Here is an 18477-nt window from a genome sequence, read left to right on the forward strand (position 1 = left end):
TGGTTAAAAGTCCTAACTATGATCACCGTTTTATTCTAATTCTTACAATAATTGGTGGTTTCTAACGGAAACGTTAATGATTTAGGCTGATCACTTTTTTGGCAAATACTAAATAAATTAGTGAGTGAGTGAGTGAATATGGTTGAGTACAGTTGACGGGCATATCCATCCTGTTGACGCAACAACCCATGTTCAGTCAACTTTGGTACACCGAAGGGCGACGCCATGGCGTTATTATATTTGTTATTTGACTGGCGTTGATTAATAACACATAATGGTCAGGTTTAACGCACCAAGGATACCATTGCGGCGTTCCCTGGTCGGCCAACACGTTACCACGTCGTGCCGATTTAAATTGCGACGATGGACCGCGTTGATTGTCGTCAATTCGGTAATTGACGTGTAATACGCAATGAAATCGTGTTGCGGGGAGATAGCAGGTCTGATTTTTCGCGTAAGGAATGGGCTAATGTAACCGAGTTACGCTCTGATGGGTATAATGTCAGCGACCGGTATGCTCGTCAGAGCCTTACCACAGCACACTTAAGTTTGCGGCTTATAGATAAAACTTGTGGTGAAATTCCATCATTAATTTTTTTTTGGTCTCTCTCCACTCAGACAATTCCATACCTACGGACGGCCCTAACATGCCCGACCCACACACCGACAACAGGCATATTTCAGATCTTTAAAACATGTTACAAGCCCACAACGTTTGTATATATATGTCACTGGACTACACTGTTTTTATCGGCTGTGTTTACATTGCATTCCCCAAATAACATTATTCATAAATTTGTCCACTTTGTTCCTTAAATTTATTTATACATGGCATTTTTCATATTGTACATCTCATTGTTGCCACAGACAAAAGTAACAGATGTACGTTTTTGAGGCTGCACAAGAGGAAGGTCGTTACAAATGAACACACCTCCACATTCTTTCACACTTTTATAATCGAGAAGTATCTTTGTGCTTTTATCTTATCTGTTAGAGGAAGACTAGAATTTAATATTATCAAAAATGAATTGGCCAAACCCATACACTCCAATTTTTACAGTTACATTATAAAACACCTGCAAATTCTTAGTTTTTTTCATTAATCTTATCCACTTTAGTGCCATTTGGATGATTCAGTATAGAAGTTCAACCTTGGAAGATGATTTCAAGTGGTTTCTAAATTAAAATGAAATTCCATTAAGTCTCAAACAATTTATTTATAATTATAATACAATGATAAGTGAAGACTAATATTACAAATTCTTATTATTTATACCACACATTATTTTGTAAAATTAAAACAAAGCTAGAATAAATCTTCATTAATCTGTATTCTATTAAGAAGGTTTAGTACAGAAGTTCAGCCTTTAACTGAAGATAATTTCAAGTGATTTCTAAATTAAAATGAAATACCATTAAGTCCCAAAGAATTTATTTATAATTATAATACAATGATAAGATTTATTATCAAATAAAGGCGAAGATTACAAATTCTTATTATTTATATCATACTCTATTTTGTAAAATTAAAACAAGTTTAAAATAAATATTCATTAATCTGTATTCTATTTAGAAGGTTCAGTGTAGAAGTTCAGCCTTTAACTGAAGATGATTTCAAGTGATTTCTAAATTAAAAAGAAATACCATTATTTCTCAAACAATTTATTTATAATTATAATACTATGATAAGATTTGTTATCAAATAAAGACGAAAATTACAAATTCTTATTATTTATACCACACATTATTTTGTAAAATTAAAACAAAGCTATTATAGAATAAATCTTCATTAATCTGTATTCTATTTAGAAGGTTTCAGTATAGAAGTTCAGCCTTTAACTGAAGATGATTTCAAGTGATTTCTAAATTAAAATGAAATTCCATTAAGTCCCAAAGAATTTATATATAATTATAATACAATGATAAGATTTGTTATCAAATAAAGACGAAAATTACAAATTCTTATTATTTATACCACAAATTATTTTGTAAAATTAAAACAAAGCTATTATAGAATAAATCTTCATTAATCTGTATTCCATTTAGAAGATTTAGTATAGAAGTTTAACTAAAGATGATTTCAAGTGATTTCTAATTTAAAATGAAATTCCATTAAGCCTTAAGCAATTTATTTATAATTACAATACAATGATAAGATTTATCATCAAGTAAAGAGGAAGATTAAATATGTGAAAGTCACGGATCGTATTATGTTAAATCAGCAATCTCTCTATAAAACATCCACTACAAACCTAATTGTAACTAGCAACTAAACTGAACTAGAAACAACGTGCAATAGATTATAATTAGCAGTTTTAATTAACTAGATATAATCAATAAACTTGTAAACTATTGAGTTACTGATGGTAATTTTAAATTCTCAAGTTAAGAACACATATTTATCAAGATGATAAGTCTCTTGAAGTGGATCAAAGAATACAAATTTCTTTCAATAAAAGTAACAAATTTTACATTTATATTCAATGTTGTAGATTAAGAACTTATAACAGTTAAAAAAATCAGAATACAATTTGGACCATTAACTGAAGATTTGAAATAATTACTAAATTAACATACAGGTCTTAAACAGTTTATTTTAATTATAATACAATGATAAAATCTATTGTGAAGTAATGAAGGAAATTAAATATGTGAAACCCACTGATTGTTTTATGTTAAATCAGCAATCTTCATATAAAACTTACACTACAAACCTAATTATTACCAGCAAATAAATTGAACTAGAAATAATTTTATTAAATTATTATAATTAATCTTAAGAAGTATCCAGTCACTACTGATCATAATTTTGGATTTTGAACAGATATTTTACAGGACAACAAAATGCTTATCAAGATGATCAATCTCTTGAAATAATAAATAACTTATTCTTTCAGAAAAAGACAAGATTTTTATCAATCAAGCAATAAATTTTGCTTTTGTATACAATTTTAATAAAGTGATGTTTGAGTTTAAGATTAATCTGTGTTAAAAAACATTCATTAAACAATTTTAAACATTCAAATAGTATAATAAAATGAAACCCATAACTAATAATGTCTTTCAATATAAATAAATGTTACTCCTATTTGTGGCTAAGATATTATTCACAGCCAATCAGAAAGTCTTGGATGGAATTTGAGCCATTAACTAAAGATATCAAGTGATTTCTAAATTAAAATGCAATTGCATCAGGTCGTAAGCAGTTTACCATAATTATAACACAATGATAAGATTTATTATGAAGTAATGAAGAAGATTAAGTATGTGAAACCCACGGATTGTTTTATGATAAATCAGCAATCTCTCTCCACAATCCACTACAAACCTAATTGTAACTTGCAATCAAACTAAAGCAGAAACAACTTGCCACAGATTATAATTAGCAGTTTTCATTAACTAGGGATAATTAACTTGTTGAAAACATGTGGAAGTACAATAACTGTTAGTCCTGACCTGGTGAAAGTTCCACCCTAAGGAAAGGTGCCAACTTCTGTATTTCCACGCAGGTAACCCAACGCCACAACCAACCCATTAGATACGTGAATCACTTCCTATGACAAATCATACTTCGCATATGAGTAATTTTTTACTCACATAGTTGAAACCACAAGTCGAACATAAAATGGGCTCGCGTTTGAATGGTTTCCGTAACCAATAACCGTTCCAATAATACATTGAACAAACCGATTTTTTATATAAACCAGGTCAGGTAATTAAAAACATCAATTAAGATATCAGCTTTTCAATAACCACTAATGGGACCTCATCCGAAAATAAATGGTGTCCATTTCAAAAACCAACTGTACCTCGTATTCATCTAATAGTACGAACAGAATAGGAAAAAAATTCGCAGAATTGGGTGGTCTAAGATTACAACGCTTATCTGACGTGCAAAAAACACCATAAAGATACGCGACAACCGACACAAAATAGATCGACCAGCAAAGAAGACAGGAAAAAAAAAAACAGACAACCAGAAAATGTTTCCTTTCAAAACAGCCAGAATTCGAATCGTTGGTCGTTGGAACTCATGATACACTGAATATAAGGTAGGATATTGCGCATGGTGGGCGGTGCTTACTTTAGCGCGAATACGTCACGCGTAGAGTAGGTTTTGAACTGAACAATATGATTTTGACCTATAATCTGCGAATTACTATGCCCTTTGGCAATTTTGTTTCAATAAGCATTATTAAAAGTAAATAGTTGAATATACATATTAGCTTACGTCTTCACCTTCACCGATGGACCAATGCGACGTGCTCACATCTATTTAGACTAGTTTTGTTTTATAAACAAATCTGAAGTATTTGTTTACATTTAATAATCGGGGCAGTTCTTAAAAAAGAACCAGGCAGTCAAGCTTTAGATGTAGAGGGTTAAAGTACGTTTGTTGTAATAAAGCGTATTATTGTGAATTTAGTGTTTTAATCAAACTAAAAAGACAGATTAACAGTCGCTAATCTATCATACATATACTTATTTAACATATGTACGGTATTCTTTTCGGCGTTTTGTTTCTGTGTGTATTGTTTTTTACATAATTTCTGGATTAAATTTGTGTATTAAAGTGATAAAAATGCGGTGTGCTGTTGTAGGATGTAATTCTGACAACCAGTCTAAACGTAGTCCTATCGGAAACGTTAGATTTTTTAGATTTCCTAAAGACAATAATCTATGCAAAACGTGGTTACATCTCACAAAGAGAAAAGACAAAGTAAACACAAAAAACGCTGTAATGTGTTCCAAACATTTCTGTGAAACTGATTACAAAGTTATCTTAAAACATATCCTTCTGGGTTACACTCCTAAAAATTTTCCCGCACTGAAAGATGATGCTGTTCCTACGCAAAATTTACCCCAATCAGTTGTACAATCACCTTCAACTTCTGGAGCTGGAAAAAGAAGAAAAGTTGCGTACAAAAAAAGAGAAACAGCACGTTTTATAAAGAACATGCTTGAGGCTGAAAACACGTAAGTTTTTGAAATATCAAATTGTGGTGGTGTGTTGATTTGATTGTATGAGACTAGCTTATCTTTTTGCTTAACAGGGTTGGGGAAAGGGCAGCTCAGCCTGTAGTTAGTAATGATTGTAAGGTGGAGGAAAATTTAGATAATAATATGGTAGTGGAATCAAATATTACTTTGGAAAAGGGTAATGGTTTTTCTATAAATCATTTATCATATCATTTGCTTATGTGTTAAAAATTTTAGTGTTCAAACAAACGAAACATGGAAAAACTTAGATGACCTCGCACTTGAAAATGAACAACTTAAAAAACAACTTGCTGCAATTAAACGGGTTTTTAGTGAAAATGACGCTTTACAAAATTTGGCAGGGTTTGTTTGTTACAAGCTAAAAGATTCCACCTTACAAAGTCCAAGTCAATCATGGTCATGGATTGATCACCTCACTGAGGGTGGTTTATCAAAACCGTCGTTAAGTTTTATGTCTCAAGTTGAAGAATTAAACAAAGTGTTTCTCGAAGTTAATGGTGAACTCATAGTAACCGAAAAACAAAATTTTATCCATGATCTTTTAATGAAAAGTAGTAAAATTGATTGTCCTATACAAGCAAAACAGCTTTTTTTTAGAACTAGAATGTTCTTCAGAATTAAGGAACTCAACAGGGCTTTAAGAGACAAATCAATCGGCAAAAGAAAATGGAAAAAAATTGTTTCGTAGATTCAAGTGTTAGGTTTTTATGTTTTTTGTTCTATGTTTACCTGTCAAAATGTATTAATAAAAATTTATATTTAAAACCATGGTTGGTTATCCTTATAAACTTTAATAAACTTTATTGTAATAAACTTTTAAGTAAAAATTTTTTTACGGCAACAGTAATGCATCTTATAGCACAGTTACGCTAAATTTTTTTATCTTTAATTTATAAAATATGGCATAACAAGCATTTTTTATATTAGATTTTTTTGTAAACTATGAAAATAAACACATTTCTGAGAATATTCGTATAAAATTCATATCTCCGTAATGCAAGTTACTCTACGCGTGACGTCATGCGCGCGGCCGACCTAAAATTGAACACGGGAGTATCCGGCACTGGTTGGAACTGGTTGTGAGGAAGAATGTAAGAACGCATTTACGTTTATTATTTGATTCCACAACATCATCCAGTTATAACGCGAAGACCTTATTGAAATCCTCAATTAGATGCCATTTGCGCCGCTTGATTACTCTACCGAATATTTTCTTTGTAAATCATTTTGTGTTGTGGCTCGTTTCATGTTTATGTACACTGTATAGTGGTGGGCAAGTTGCTATTTATTGTTAATTAAGATTCTTTCTGCAATTATACGTTTTATTCCTTAATCAAAATAATTTTGTTTAATGATTCCTCCAATTAGTAACCACTATTCATTTAAATTTGATGATTTTTTATGGTTTAATGTCGTTCCATAAGTTTTCAATTGGATTTAGACCCGGACTTTGCGCTGGCCAATCGAAAATCTCAACACGATTATCTTTTAACTAATTTTGAACAATTTTGAACTCTGCTTTGGATCATTATCATGCATAAAAATCCACTTAACTGGTAAATTATTGTTGGCAATTGATTCCATTACATCTCTCATGATTTTTCTATACAAGAAACGGTCCATTTTACCAATAATTTTCTGTAATGGTACTATACCATGCCAAGAAAAGGGACCCCAAACCATAACGTTGCCTCCAACGAGTTTCAAAGTCTTAAAAAAAAAGATATGTATGAAAATTGTAAATATTTTGTTGGGTGTCCTTTGTTTGTTATGTTAGCCTGCAAACTGTGAGACATAGATTCAATGATATATTGGCAACAGTTGTTTGAAATTAGTTCCACGACTCTTCAATTAAAATCCACAATTCATCTAAATTTTATATTTTTTTATGTTTTAATTGAGACCTCATGTTGTTCTATAAGTTTTCAATTGGATTTAGATCCGGACTTTGCGCTGGCCAATCGAGAAGCTCAACATGATCATCTTTTAATCAATTTTGACCAACTTTGGACGCTGCTTTGGGTCATTATCATGCATAAAAATCCATGTAACTGGTAAATTATCATTGACAAATGGTTCCATTACATTTCTCATGATTTTTCTATACAAGAACCGGTCCAACTTACCAATAATTTTCTGTAATGGTACTATACCATGCCAAGAAAAGGAACCCTAAACCATAACGTTGCCTCCAACGAGTTTCAAAGTCTTTGTAGTGTATCTAGAGCCCATTTATTTAGAACATATTGTTTGCCATCTGACCTATTCATCACTCCAAAGTACTCTTTGTCAAAATTCTGGAGGATAATTCATATATTTTTATGTAAACTTTAGTCTTGTTCGAATATTCTTTTTTGATACCAATAATTTCTTTACTGAAATACATCCTTGCAAGTTTCAGTCGATGTTTAATTGTCCTACTAGACACACTGATATTGTATGGTTCAATTAATTCATTTTTTGTTTGACTAGAAGACAAGAAAGAATTTCGTTTACTCTAATTCCTCTATTTTGTCTGTCTATAAAAGGAGTTGTTTCTTTGTTATGATGTTTTCTTATTGTATTTTCAATTGAGTGTGTGTGCCACTTCTTTGGCCAACCAAATCAGACTAATATGTGAGTTTCCATTAATACCTTAATCGTTTTAAAGATATGTGACACAAAAAACATAAAACAGAATATTGAAATACATTTTTTATACTGACTGGACCGTTTAATTAGTCTTACCATCAACATTTAATAAAAAAAAAACATCTTTTCATTTGTTTCAGAATCGGTGGGGGCAACTTGCTACTTCTCGCAGGAGTTCCAAGGCGAATACGTGACGCAGGACTCGTCCAGTCCCGGCAACGGCATCCTGTACAGCACCCTCAGCGTGACCGACAACTCCATCCCCATCTGGGGCAACTGCCACAAAAGATTCGGCAACAACTTCATCTTCATGGACAAGTAAGTCGATCTTGGCTAAGCCGTATTTATTTTCGAATTATCTCCGCCGGGCAATCAAGCCTTTTTTATTAATAGTCTTGGCAAAAAAAGGCAATTTTTGTAATGGTTTTAGCGGGCACCGACAAAAAGTGAGCCTTAATCGTTTTCGACTAGTTGAATGAACATTTTGTACGTACCGTAATTTAATAACCATTTGCGACTGGTACAATCACTAAATTAAATTACCTCCCGTTTTTTTCCCTTCCAGCGTGAGCGAAACGAGTTGCATTCGATGTCTCCATTTGAAATTGCGATCTGCCAATATCCTGCAAGTTTTTGCGGCCAGCCAGGAGTCGCTGTCGAAGTGCTTCACTAATGAAGAATCGGCCCTCGCCAACTGTCCGTCCGAGGAGTCCATTTTGAGAAGAGAAGCGGCAGAAATATTGTTATTCAGTAAGTTCCTCGCATAGCTGTAGTTTTATTAAACACGTAACAATGGATATTAAAACATTCTCCAATAATAAATCATATTTCTTGTGTCAGTGGTGCACGTGAATTGCCGAGACACCTGGATGGCATGCACAATAAATAATATCGTTTTAAACTTAATTACGCACAAAAACTAAATTAATTTTTAATATAATTTACCGTGGTGATGGGAAAAAAGTCTTCGAACCGAGGAAGAATGCCACTACCAACAATCCCATGGTTTTTTCTGGTTTTAAAATTATTTTGTTTATTTATTGGGCCATAGTCACTGTGAATTCTTTTTTATATATTATTTTTAAGGTAATTTATCGAGGCAAGAAACAGTGACTAATTAGCTTTGTTGTAGAAATTTGTTAATTATTATAATGGTCATAAGAATTGTAACGGTTTCCTTACAACGTTTGTAGAACTAAATATTTAAATTTTACTTTAATTAGAAGAAATATTTAATAATAACTTTTAAGTACTTCCTTTCCATTTTCCTATTTAATAATACCAAACAAATTAATTCATCATAAAGGCGAAAACGATGTGAAACGAAATAAAAGAAGGAAATATTAATCATGATAAACTTATTTTTTAAAACAAATTCCATGGGAAGTACAAATAACTGAATTAGAAAAAACCTTCAACCATAATTGTCAATTTTTTTAAGCGACAAACTAGAATTCCTTTAATTATTTTACCACATTTTTTTAACTGTTTTTATAATAACATTTAAGGCCAGCCTTAATGTAGCTGTTAAATAAGAATTATGAATATAAAAATTTCATTTAGACTTTGATGAACTTAACAGGCTGCTCTTGTAACATCACTTAAACTGGTTTTAACAGTGCATTAAAATAATTTCACACAAAACATCATTTTTATACACGAGCATTAACATTTTTGTAGGCTATGGGAAGTAATTTCCGACGTTATTTACATACAAGTACTTGACTTGTATAAAATTCGCATTTTTGCCCGTTAATAAAACCACATTAATATTTACAGAAACGAAAAATGGACGAACTGACATAACCAACAAAGAATATTGCCCCATTGATGGCAAGTACTACGTCAACTACGAGAAAACTAACACCCCCATGAAGAGTGAATGCAAAGGGTTCAACTCTACGGTTGATTCTTGTCCCTCCGGGTCTACACTAACCTTTAGACTTAAAGGTTGCACCTTCGACAGTTATGGTAACACTTCACCAAACCTCTTTACTTTTGGTACTCATTTGATAAGTGTTTTCACAGAGCTAATCTTCGACTGTATGGGACACTGGAAAGGCCTCAACGGAGAATCATTCCTGGTGTTCACCGACCACAGATACAGGGACGGCCACAACAAACCAAAATACAGATGTGCTGTTAGTACTACCCCCAATTGTGTGTGAAAATATCTAAAAGTACTCGTTTCAGATGTACAAACAGGACGAAAGCACGGGCAAAATCCACATGGCGTTGAGCAAGGACTCGACCTGCAACAACGAGCTTCAAAACTCCACCTCAGGGTTCGAGAAGTTCGTCCTTACACCTTACAAAGAACAGTGGCCAGCCGAAGCGTCGGAAATATGCACCTTCCCCAAGTGGATGCAGGGCAACTGGGAGCACGTACGAGTGGAAGAAGACACCATGATCTACAAAGACCACAGCTCGTTCAAGACTTACACCATCCGTTGTGTGGGTGTGCAAGAGGAGGAAAACAGATACCTGATCTACAGCCGAAGTCAATGGTGAGTAAACTCTGATTAATAAGCGGCGTTTTTAATTAAATATATTTACGTAGCAACGAGGAGAGCTACAACTGCATGAGGATCGCCAATAGGAGCGCGAACATACTCGAATTCCAAATAGGAACGAACTCAAGCAGTACCTACGACGTGTACACCTTGTGTGCCGACGAAAACTTCATGGGCGAGGCCTGGATAACGCAAGGAAAATTGGACGTCCAGCCCCAGACTTCGCCCGGCATGTGCCCCATTGAGGGGGAGTACTCAGGTCAGCTACCAGACAACAGCATGCTCTGCGGCAAAATGTGGTCGGACTGTCGGGCGCCGGAACTGATGTATTATCAAGTTTACCACTGTCTTTCAAACGAAATTTACGAGGACAGGGAGTATAGATGTTTGGGACATTGGAGGGAGTCCGGAATGCTGTACACCTACACGCAACGTAACGACGTTGCAGCTGGCACGTACGAATGTTTCGTTGGGAGCATCACCATGAAGACTGAGATTCGCATCAAGGAGGCCGGTGAGCACTGCCAACGGGACGTGGATCCTTACAAGTACGGGATGAAACTGGTGAAGGCGGAGACGTACTCTTGTAAAAGTGAGTTGTGTGGAGTTTATATCGTATTCAGATGTTTATTTTTGGCTTTTTTATAGCACGTGACACCACGCCTAAACCAGTTATTAGTCAGAGCACGACTCTTCCTACCAAGACCACATTTACTACCAGAAGGAGGACTCCTACCACTTATTTCGGTGAGTTTAAACTGAATCTAGCTAGATCAGAGATATTTTTGGTACACGATCAAATAAGAGATTACATGTTATACAAAAATATCACAGTATATTTAAGCACTATAAATTATCTAATGAATTTCTGAGAAAATAATTGAATGTTCATGATATTTAAACACTTGTGTTACATTTTCCTAATAACTTGTTACAAGACCCTTTTGTGTGTTAAAATTTGGATTACTTTTCACAATGTCCAGAAAACCTATTATCCCGTTAATACTCTCTAAAAAGATTTCACATATAAGCATGTTTCCTCTCTTAATCCCTCTAACAGTAAAGAAGGAACCGATAACCGATAGATAGATTTCTTAATTTCATTTAAAACCAATGTAAGGCTAAGCCCATTGTTAATTGGGCTTAAGGAAAACCTATTTGACAAAAATACCGCAACATAGGTCCCAATAAACTTGTTAGACATGAAGCAGGTGTTCTTTACAAAAACGTTATTAGCAATAAAGGTTAATCTAGTAGTTTATAAAAGAATTTTACCTGTTCAATAATCTCCGTCCGGTGATAGTAAAACATTGTTAACAACTAAGTTATTGTAGCACCGCTAACAAATCCATCCGCTTATATAAACTCGTGTTTGCACTGTTTATTTATTGCCCCCAATAAACTGTGACTTTTAGAACCGAAATTCACCTACCTTTACAGCACCAATAAAATTAAAACACTATGTTGCCATTTACCGGAATTTTTTTCGTTTCAGATAATTCTATACCAAAGGCCGGTGATGAAGATACCAGTGATGGAAATATTTTGCGTACTTGCATGTCGTTGTATATAATTGTGTGTATATTTCGTGCCCTTCTGTGACTTGTGTAACTTCAAGAGTTCTCTCTAGGCCATAATAGTCGGGTGGATGTGCAAATGTGGGTTTATACGTGTTGTAACTAATTGATTCTCTTGTACTTTTTTTATTGTTTATTAATTGAGAATCTCCTACGACTTCACAAACCCCAAAGTCTAGCGCTGTTCCAAACAAAATAAAAAAGAGATCCCCTGGCTGTTGTTAATTGACTGGGGAGGGCAGTGTACTTTTTATTTTTATGTTTCTCAAAGACTTGCCACTTGTTTAAATAAGTATTTCACAACGAATTATGCTTATTGTAGTATTATGATGACATAAAGAAGAGAGGAAGACTATTTAGAAACAAAATTTTTTCGTACATATTGTTTAACATATTTTGAAAATTTTATAAATCTATATTTATGTGTTAAATATTCCTATTTACTCGTAAGGTTCTTCCTTAGAGTATGTTATCCTGTAGTGATGCCTAATTTATGTGATTTTATATATTTATATTTAATAAAAACCTTTTATAAATGTTGCTTTTTATTGGACCTTACCCAAAAATAATTTGCCAAGGAAGGACGCACAATGAGTGGTAATATTTTCAGGTAAATTTCTAGGTAGTTAAGTAAAAGAAATAATAGATCAATAGTCTATTTCAGAGCACCTGAAACACGTGGTTGTCAAACACAGTTAGCTAAATTAATTAATTATATTTTTATCCAATTAACTCTTATATTATTCAATTATAACTTATATAAATAGAGCACATAGATCCTAAGTTCAAATTGTAAATAAATTAAAATGTATATCATATATACAGTAATAGTCATTATTAAATCTACAGTCTTAATTTAGAGAGAGAAATCATGCATGACAGAGACAGTTGAAATTTGTCTCATGTTACTGTCTCTATTGTACATGATGTCTCTTTCAGGATTCAGATGTATCAAACTCTTTTCGTACTGTATATTCCTTGAGTTGAGTTGATATTTGTAAAATTTTTATGTCGAATTTGGTTATAAACGTTGGAAATTGGAATTGATTGATGCTTTGGTCTTTTAACCAATCCGTCATAAACTTTGGATTTATGAAGAGCATCATTTCTTTAATACATATATTACCATAGTAACAAATTGTTATCTAATATTACCCTGTACTAAGGGAGTCTACATCAAAAAAATTGACCACAAAGTCATCATTTACTACTCTCTGTTACTTTAGACGTCCAAGAATCAATAAAAGTTGACCTCTGGATCTATTTTATTTATTTTCTATGCCTCTGAGTGCATTTTTTATCGCATGCTATATAAATTAATTCTTAATTTAATTTTTATTTGCAAATGATCCATTATAGTAATTAAATTTGTAAGAATATCAATTTAAATTAATAATGTTATAAAGGTCCATTAACTGAATTAAGATCAACTGAATTGAACGAATGTTTAATCGCATTTAATTAATTAATTTTTATTGTAGATATAAACCAAACTCTATATTATGGGAATCACAATGGTTATTACCAATCTGATAAAAATTATTCAGTATTATAAGTATAGGCATTTTAGTTAACTGGTTCTATAAATGGTTTTTAAAGTTATTTTTTAGTAATTCTTCTTGTTTTATTAGTGTTGATTGAATAATAATATATTTTTGTTCAGAAATATTAGTTTATTATTTCACAATATTATATAATATCTATGATCATTACAATTAAAACTAATTAAATTAATCTGACCATATATATCATGATTTACCGATTTTCACATCAATTATTTATTACAAACCATTATTATTAATAAATATTAATTCTTATCATTACAAAATCTGAAGTATTTATTTATTTCTTCACGTAAGTAAAATCTGACATGTAATACCATGACTTAATAGTTTTATAAATCCATTAAAATATAATTATTATTTAATAGTCACGTTAACTGATTATTTAATAAAATATCATTAACATTGTATCACACTATAGGCAACCAAGAGTGCACATTGTTATATTCTATCAGAAATTACTTTTTAAACAATCTTTACTTATATAAAACTATTTTATTTAAATAAAAATTAGTTTAGACGATTTATATTGAATTGTTATCTATAAATCGAACAATTTACTGTGGCATCCTGCTGCTACAGCTGTCAGATTGGTAGCGGACTTGTTTTGACATTTCCGGAGTGATTTCGTAGTTTTTGTACATGTTTTTAAATCCACGAAAACATTGCATAAATTATAAATTAAATTAGCACATTGCAGAACCAACATGAGTTTCGAGACCATGATCAAGTTTCCCCCGTTGAAAAATGACTTTATCATTCGTGCGGCATGGGGTGAAACTCTTGACAGACTGCCCATTTGGATCATGCGACAAGCCGGAAGATATTTGCCTGGTACGTATGAATTGTGCCTTTTCTGTGCGATTTCAAGCCGACTTTCATTCACAATTTCCACAGAATTCCAAAAACTGCGTCAGGAACATTCCTTTTTCGAAATATGTCAGAACCCCGAGCTGGCCAGTGAAGTGACAATGATGCCAATCAGAAGGTTCGATTTGGACGCCGCTATTATCTTCAGTGACATCCTGGTCATACCCCAGGCGTTGGGAATGACTGTCGAAATGAAGGCTGGTGTTGTAAGTTTCCAATGTCGGCTCTAATGCTGGTAATTATGTTGTGTTATCGATTGCAGGGGCCAGTTTTGCCTAATCCGCTGACCCCAGACAACATGGACCAATTGACACCCGAAGGGGCTGTTTCAAGACTGAAGTATGTTGGTGATGCCATAACTCTTACCAGAGTCCGACTGAATGGGTCCGTTCCATTGTTTGGATTTAGTGGAGCTCCAGTAAGATAATTATTTACGATTACGTAATTAAATTAGCATGCTTTCATTAATAATACATTAAAAAGTATTTAATAGGCACTTTGTTGCCTTTACCTTGAATCAGACTGAAAAACAAATAACTGAATTGATTTTGAGATTAAATTACATTAAAGCTATTATAATTGACTAATATTTATGTTATACTTTTACAAAACTAATTTTTTTCTGCACTGTAAAAGATCATATCCATTACATAAGCATGACTCTTCAATTAATAATCACAATTCATTTAAATTTGATGGTTTTTGGTGTTTTAATTGAGATTTTATGTTATTTCATAAGTTTTCAATTGGATGTAGATCCGGATTTTATGCTGGCCAATTGAGAACCTCCACATGATTATCTTTTAACCAATTTTGTAAGACTTTGGACGCATATTCGGATCCAACCATAACATTTTTTCCACTGTGTTTCAAAATGTTTGTAGTGTATCTAAGGTCCAAACTTTTATTTGGAGAACGACGAATAGTTTACCATCTAATCTTATTCTATTGAACTTTCACTCCAAAGTAATCTTCACCAAAATTCAGGAGGATATTTAATATATTTCTGTACCTTCATTCTTTTTTGAATGTTCTTTTTGGCTTCTTTACTGCAATACATCCATGCAAATTTTTTTCATTCAATCGACGTTTGATTGTTCTTCTAGACACGCTGAATTAATTCGTTTTTTATTTGGCTAGAAGACACGAATTGGAAGAAGACTGATTCTTTCAATTTGTCTGTAAAGGAGTTGGGACGTTTTCTTTTTGTATTTTGGATTGAGTGTGTTATTTCATATTTGTTAATAACTATAACCATTTTTTAAAAATTCCTTTTATTTACCATAAATTTTATGGTTTTAGTGGACCCTTATGGGATATATGATTGAAGGAGGAGGATCAAAGACTATGAGCAAAGCCAAGAAATGGTTATATGCATATCCGGAATTAGCTCACAAGCTTTTAAATATGTTGACATACGTGATCTCAGATTACCTGATAATGCAGGTACAAAGTGGGGCTCAAATAATTCAAGTGTTTGACAGCAGTGCTGAGTATTTGAACAAAGATTTATACACAAAATTTGGTTTACCCTATTTGAAAACCATTCTGAAACTGGTCAGAGATGGAGTTTCCAGGTTAAAGTTGGAACAAGTTCCAATGGTAAGTTACATGGTCTTCAAAAACTCGATCATAGTAACATTTATTTTGTTTTAGGTGATCTTCGCAAAAGGAGCGCACTTTTGCCTAGAAGAAATTTGTAACTTGGGTTACAACGTTGTTGGAACGGATTGGTCAATGGACCCCGATTTCATCACGTCTGTAGTTGGAAACAAGAACGTGACAATTCAGGGCAATTTGGATCCCTGCGCCTTGTACGCACCAAAGGAGGAATTGGCACAAATTGTAACCAGAATGCTGGAAAAATTCAAGAACAAAAGGTACATCGTTAACCTGGGACATGGAATTTATCCAGATGCACCAATTGAAGCAGTACAGACTTTCATTGATGTCGTCCACAGTTTCAGAATTTGATTTTAAATTTTGACCATGGACTTTTATATTTGTGTTATTGTTGTTCATAGTTTAAAGTGTGTTATTTCTATATTTTGATAATAAAAAAATAAAAAATACAAAATAGTTATTCATTTTCATAAAGAACATCAATATTGAAGAGGATGGGGTGGATGATTTTTAACAAGTAGTTCTATTACAAATTTATTTTATAAATAAATAAAAATGTTTGACATTTTCATCTCCTTTTCAGATAATTGTGCTTGAATTTTTGTAAATTTGCCGTGGTAATGATAATCTTGACTTTCAAAAGTTGACTGTTTTCTTCATCTGCTTCTTCTGAGATAATGGTGGAGTTTTTATAAAGCCATCTCAATTCGTCGCCTCCATTTGGTATTTTGATAGTGAGCTTTTGCCTCGAAGTGGCCTTTAAAATAGCCGCCTCCAATTGATACCTCAATTCATCCAAGCCTTAAAATAATTAAATTACATAATTAGAATCAACAGTAGGCAACCCACAAACCTTCAGAAGTTACTGAAGATACGTTAAGAGGTGATAGGTCCGTTTTATGGCCTATGTCACATTTATTTCCAACGCTGACGACCTTAGCCATTATGTCACCGACTTCTGCCTTGTTGCTTAAATCCTTCAGAGTGTTCAAAACGTGCGAACGCTTGAACTCAAAGTTTGTACTTGCTAGGTCCTCTACATGAAGTATTACGTCCTAAGACAAAGTTTTAAATACACAATAAGTTAAAACATTACAAAATAGTACCGCCAGTACTGCATCTTCAAGCGTGGCCACAAAACACTCAATCAAATTGGTTGGTATGTCCGAAATGAAGCCCACTGTGTCCACATACAGAACTTCCAAACCTGACGGTAGAATACCTGAATGCAGAGTTACGTCTAAGGTGGCAAACAATTGGTTTTTTGGCGTCAGTCTTGAATCCCCCGTTAGAGCCTTAATCAAAGAAGTCTTGCCGGCGTTCGTGTAACCCACAACCGCCACCACCGGATAATCCATTTTCTTCCTCTTGTTCCTCAACAAAGCTCGCTGACTTCTCAGATTGTCTATGGCCGTTTTGAGCTTCGCCTCGCGCTTTTGGAACATCAGTTTGACGGCATCTGAGTTGCTGGTGCCAAATAGGGCGCTCTTTTGAGCCTTCTTTTGTATGTAGTACAGCTCAGCCAGGGCTACTTGAAGTTTCGCGTGTTTGCTGGTGGCGTGCAGTTTTAAAATTTGCATGACTATTTGATATCTATCCAGGATTGGTCTGCCAAGATTTTCTTGCAGCAAACCCACTTGTATGTTCCTTAAGTTACCTACGTTCATAAATATGGCACTAACGTCGCTTCTTTGGCGTATTAATTGTACTAGTTTGTCCATGGAGCCGGACTTGAACAAAGTTTTCCTCTCTAGGGTGTCTAGAGGGATGCCAATCGTGTCAAGGACGTTCCAGTTCGGTAAAGTCTTAATTAAGGCAGTGGCCTCATCCAGTTGTTCCTCTGGAGTTATGTTCTGCTTCTTCTTGGGACCCCATTTTACGTACGGCTGAATTATGAGGCAATTATGGGATTGTCCTAAGGAGAAGTAGTTCTCTGCTATTATATTGTAGTCGCTGTAATTGTAGGTGTTTTAAATGTAGCACATTTATTAATGGCAGTAGTCTTACTTATCTGAAGATAAAATCTCATCAATTTTCCCATCATCTTCGTTAGTTTCTTCCTTCCTCAAAAAGTTACCGGTTGTAAACCTCCTCAATTTGAATTTGAGTTGGTGGTGTGCAAAGTGGCGCACGCTCCTTAAGCAAAACATGATTTAAATATGGCGCCGCTGGTACCATCGATCCGACTACAAATGAGAGAATACACATGATTTGTTTGTCCGGGGTAAATGTTTTATGTACTGTGTCTACATGTAATAACTAACATTTAGCAACTAACCGTAAATAAATTAATTCATTTCACAGCATGTTTATTTAATAATAAAAGCAAAAAAGTAATGCGGAATGAGTGCTCACTTTAAAGATATGTAGCTTGCGCACGTGTAGTTGAAAGGAGGTAAATTCAAAAGGTTGAGTAACCGGGATGTTTCAGTACACTTTCTTTCGTCGACATTTAAGTAAATTTAGTTGAAGTGCGATATAATTAAGTCGATCGGACGGATGAAAGAGGTACTTGATCACTGTAAATATGCGTTTAGAATTAATTTTAATTAGTGACGGACATTAACATTTAGCTTATTTGCTATTAATAAATAATTGGGGGCTCATTTTTTCGACAAATAAATTCCAAACACTCAAACAATTATCTATTTTTTATTGTTTCTTGTTGGAAATCTATCTAATATGCTTTATAATGTGTCT

At 33.5% G+C, this 18477-nt stretch overlaps 3 protein-coding genes across 5 annotated transcripts in view; 2 read left to right on the top strand and 1 right to left on the bottom strand.

The window, feature by feature from the left end:
• LOC109608792 (uncharacterized) overlaps nt 1–12242 on the top strand; it is a 32977-nt gene extending 20735 nt beyond the window's left edge. The window contains exons 2-9 of one of the 2 annotated variants that reach the window (XM_020025341.2): nt 7773–7950; nt 8198–8382; nt 9412–9603; nt 9661–9773; nt 9826–10139; nt 10193–10737; nt 10794–10892; nt 11641–12242. In XM_020025341.2, coding sequence (XP_019880900.2) covers nt 7773–7950; nt 8198–8382; nt 9412–9603; nt 9661–9773; nt 9826–10139; nt 10193–10737; nt 10794–10892; nt 11641–11747 — 1733 coding nt within the window. In that variant the 3' untranslated portion in view covers nt 11748–12242. Of the gene's footprint in view, nt 1–7772; nt 7951–8197; nt 8383–9411; nt 9774–9825; nt 10140–10192; nt 10738–10793; nt 10893–11640 lie in introns of both variants that reach the window. The other variant, XM_049961089.1, reaches the window with a different exon arrangement.
• Nucleotides 12243–13887: 1645 nt separating this feature from the next.
• Nucleotides 13888–16231, top strand: LOC109608793 (uroporphyrinogen decarboxylase). Its single transcript, XM_020025342.2, has 5 exons — nt 13888–14118; nt 14182–14360; nt 14417–14572; nt 15457–15756; nt 15811–16231. Exons 1-5 carry the CDS (start codon nt 13992–13994, stop codon nt 16126–16128), a joined length of 1080 nt encoding a protein of 359 aa, XP_019880901.1. The 5' UTR covers nt 13888–13991; the 3' UTR covers nt 16129–16231.
• Nucleotides 16232–16298: 67 nt separating this feature from the next.
• LOC109608807 (putative GTP-binding protein 6) lies at nt 16299–18154 on the bottom strand. Of its 2 annotated transcripts, none has more exons than XM_020025358.2 (5): nt 18056–18154; nt 17785–17963; nt 16884–17730; nt 16631–16832; nt 16299–16578 (listed from the first exon to the last, which is right to left on the bottom strand). In XM_020025358.2, exons 2-5 carry the CDS (start codon nt 17925–17927, stop codon nt 16346–16348), a joined length of 1425 nt encoding a protein of 474 aa, XP_019880917.2. In that variant the 5' UTR covers nt 17928–17963; nt 18056–18154; the 3' UTR covers nt 16299–16345. The 2 variants fall into 2 exon arrangements, with proteins under 2 accessions (XP_019880917.2, XP_049817048.1); XM_049961091.1 differs by having other exon boundaries at nt 18133–18151.
• Between the last annotated feature and the right edge of the window lie 323 nt (nt 18155–18477).

Source organism: Aethina tumida, chromosome 1 (assembly GCF_024364675.1).
Source record: "Aethina tumida isolate Nest 87 chromosome 1, icAetTumi1.1, whole genome shotgun sequence".
Classification (NCBI taxonomy): Eukaryota; Metazoa; Arthropoda; class Insecta; order Coleoptera; family Nitidulidae; genus Aethina; species Aethina tumida.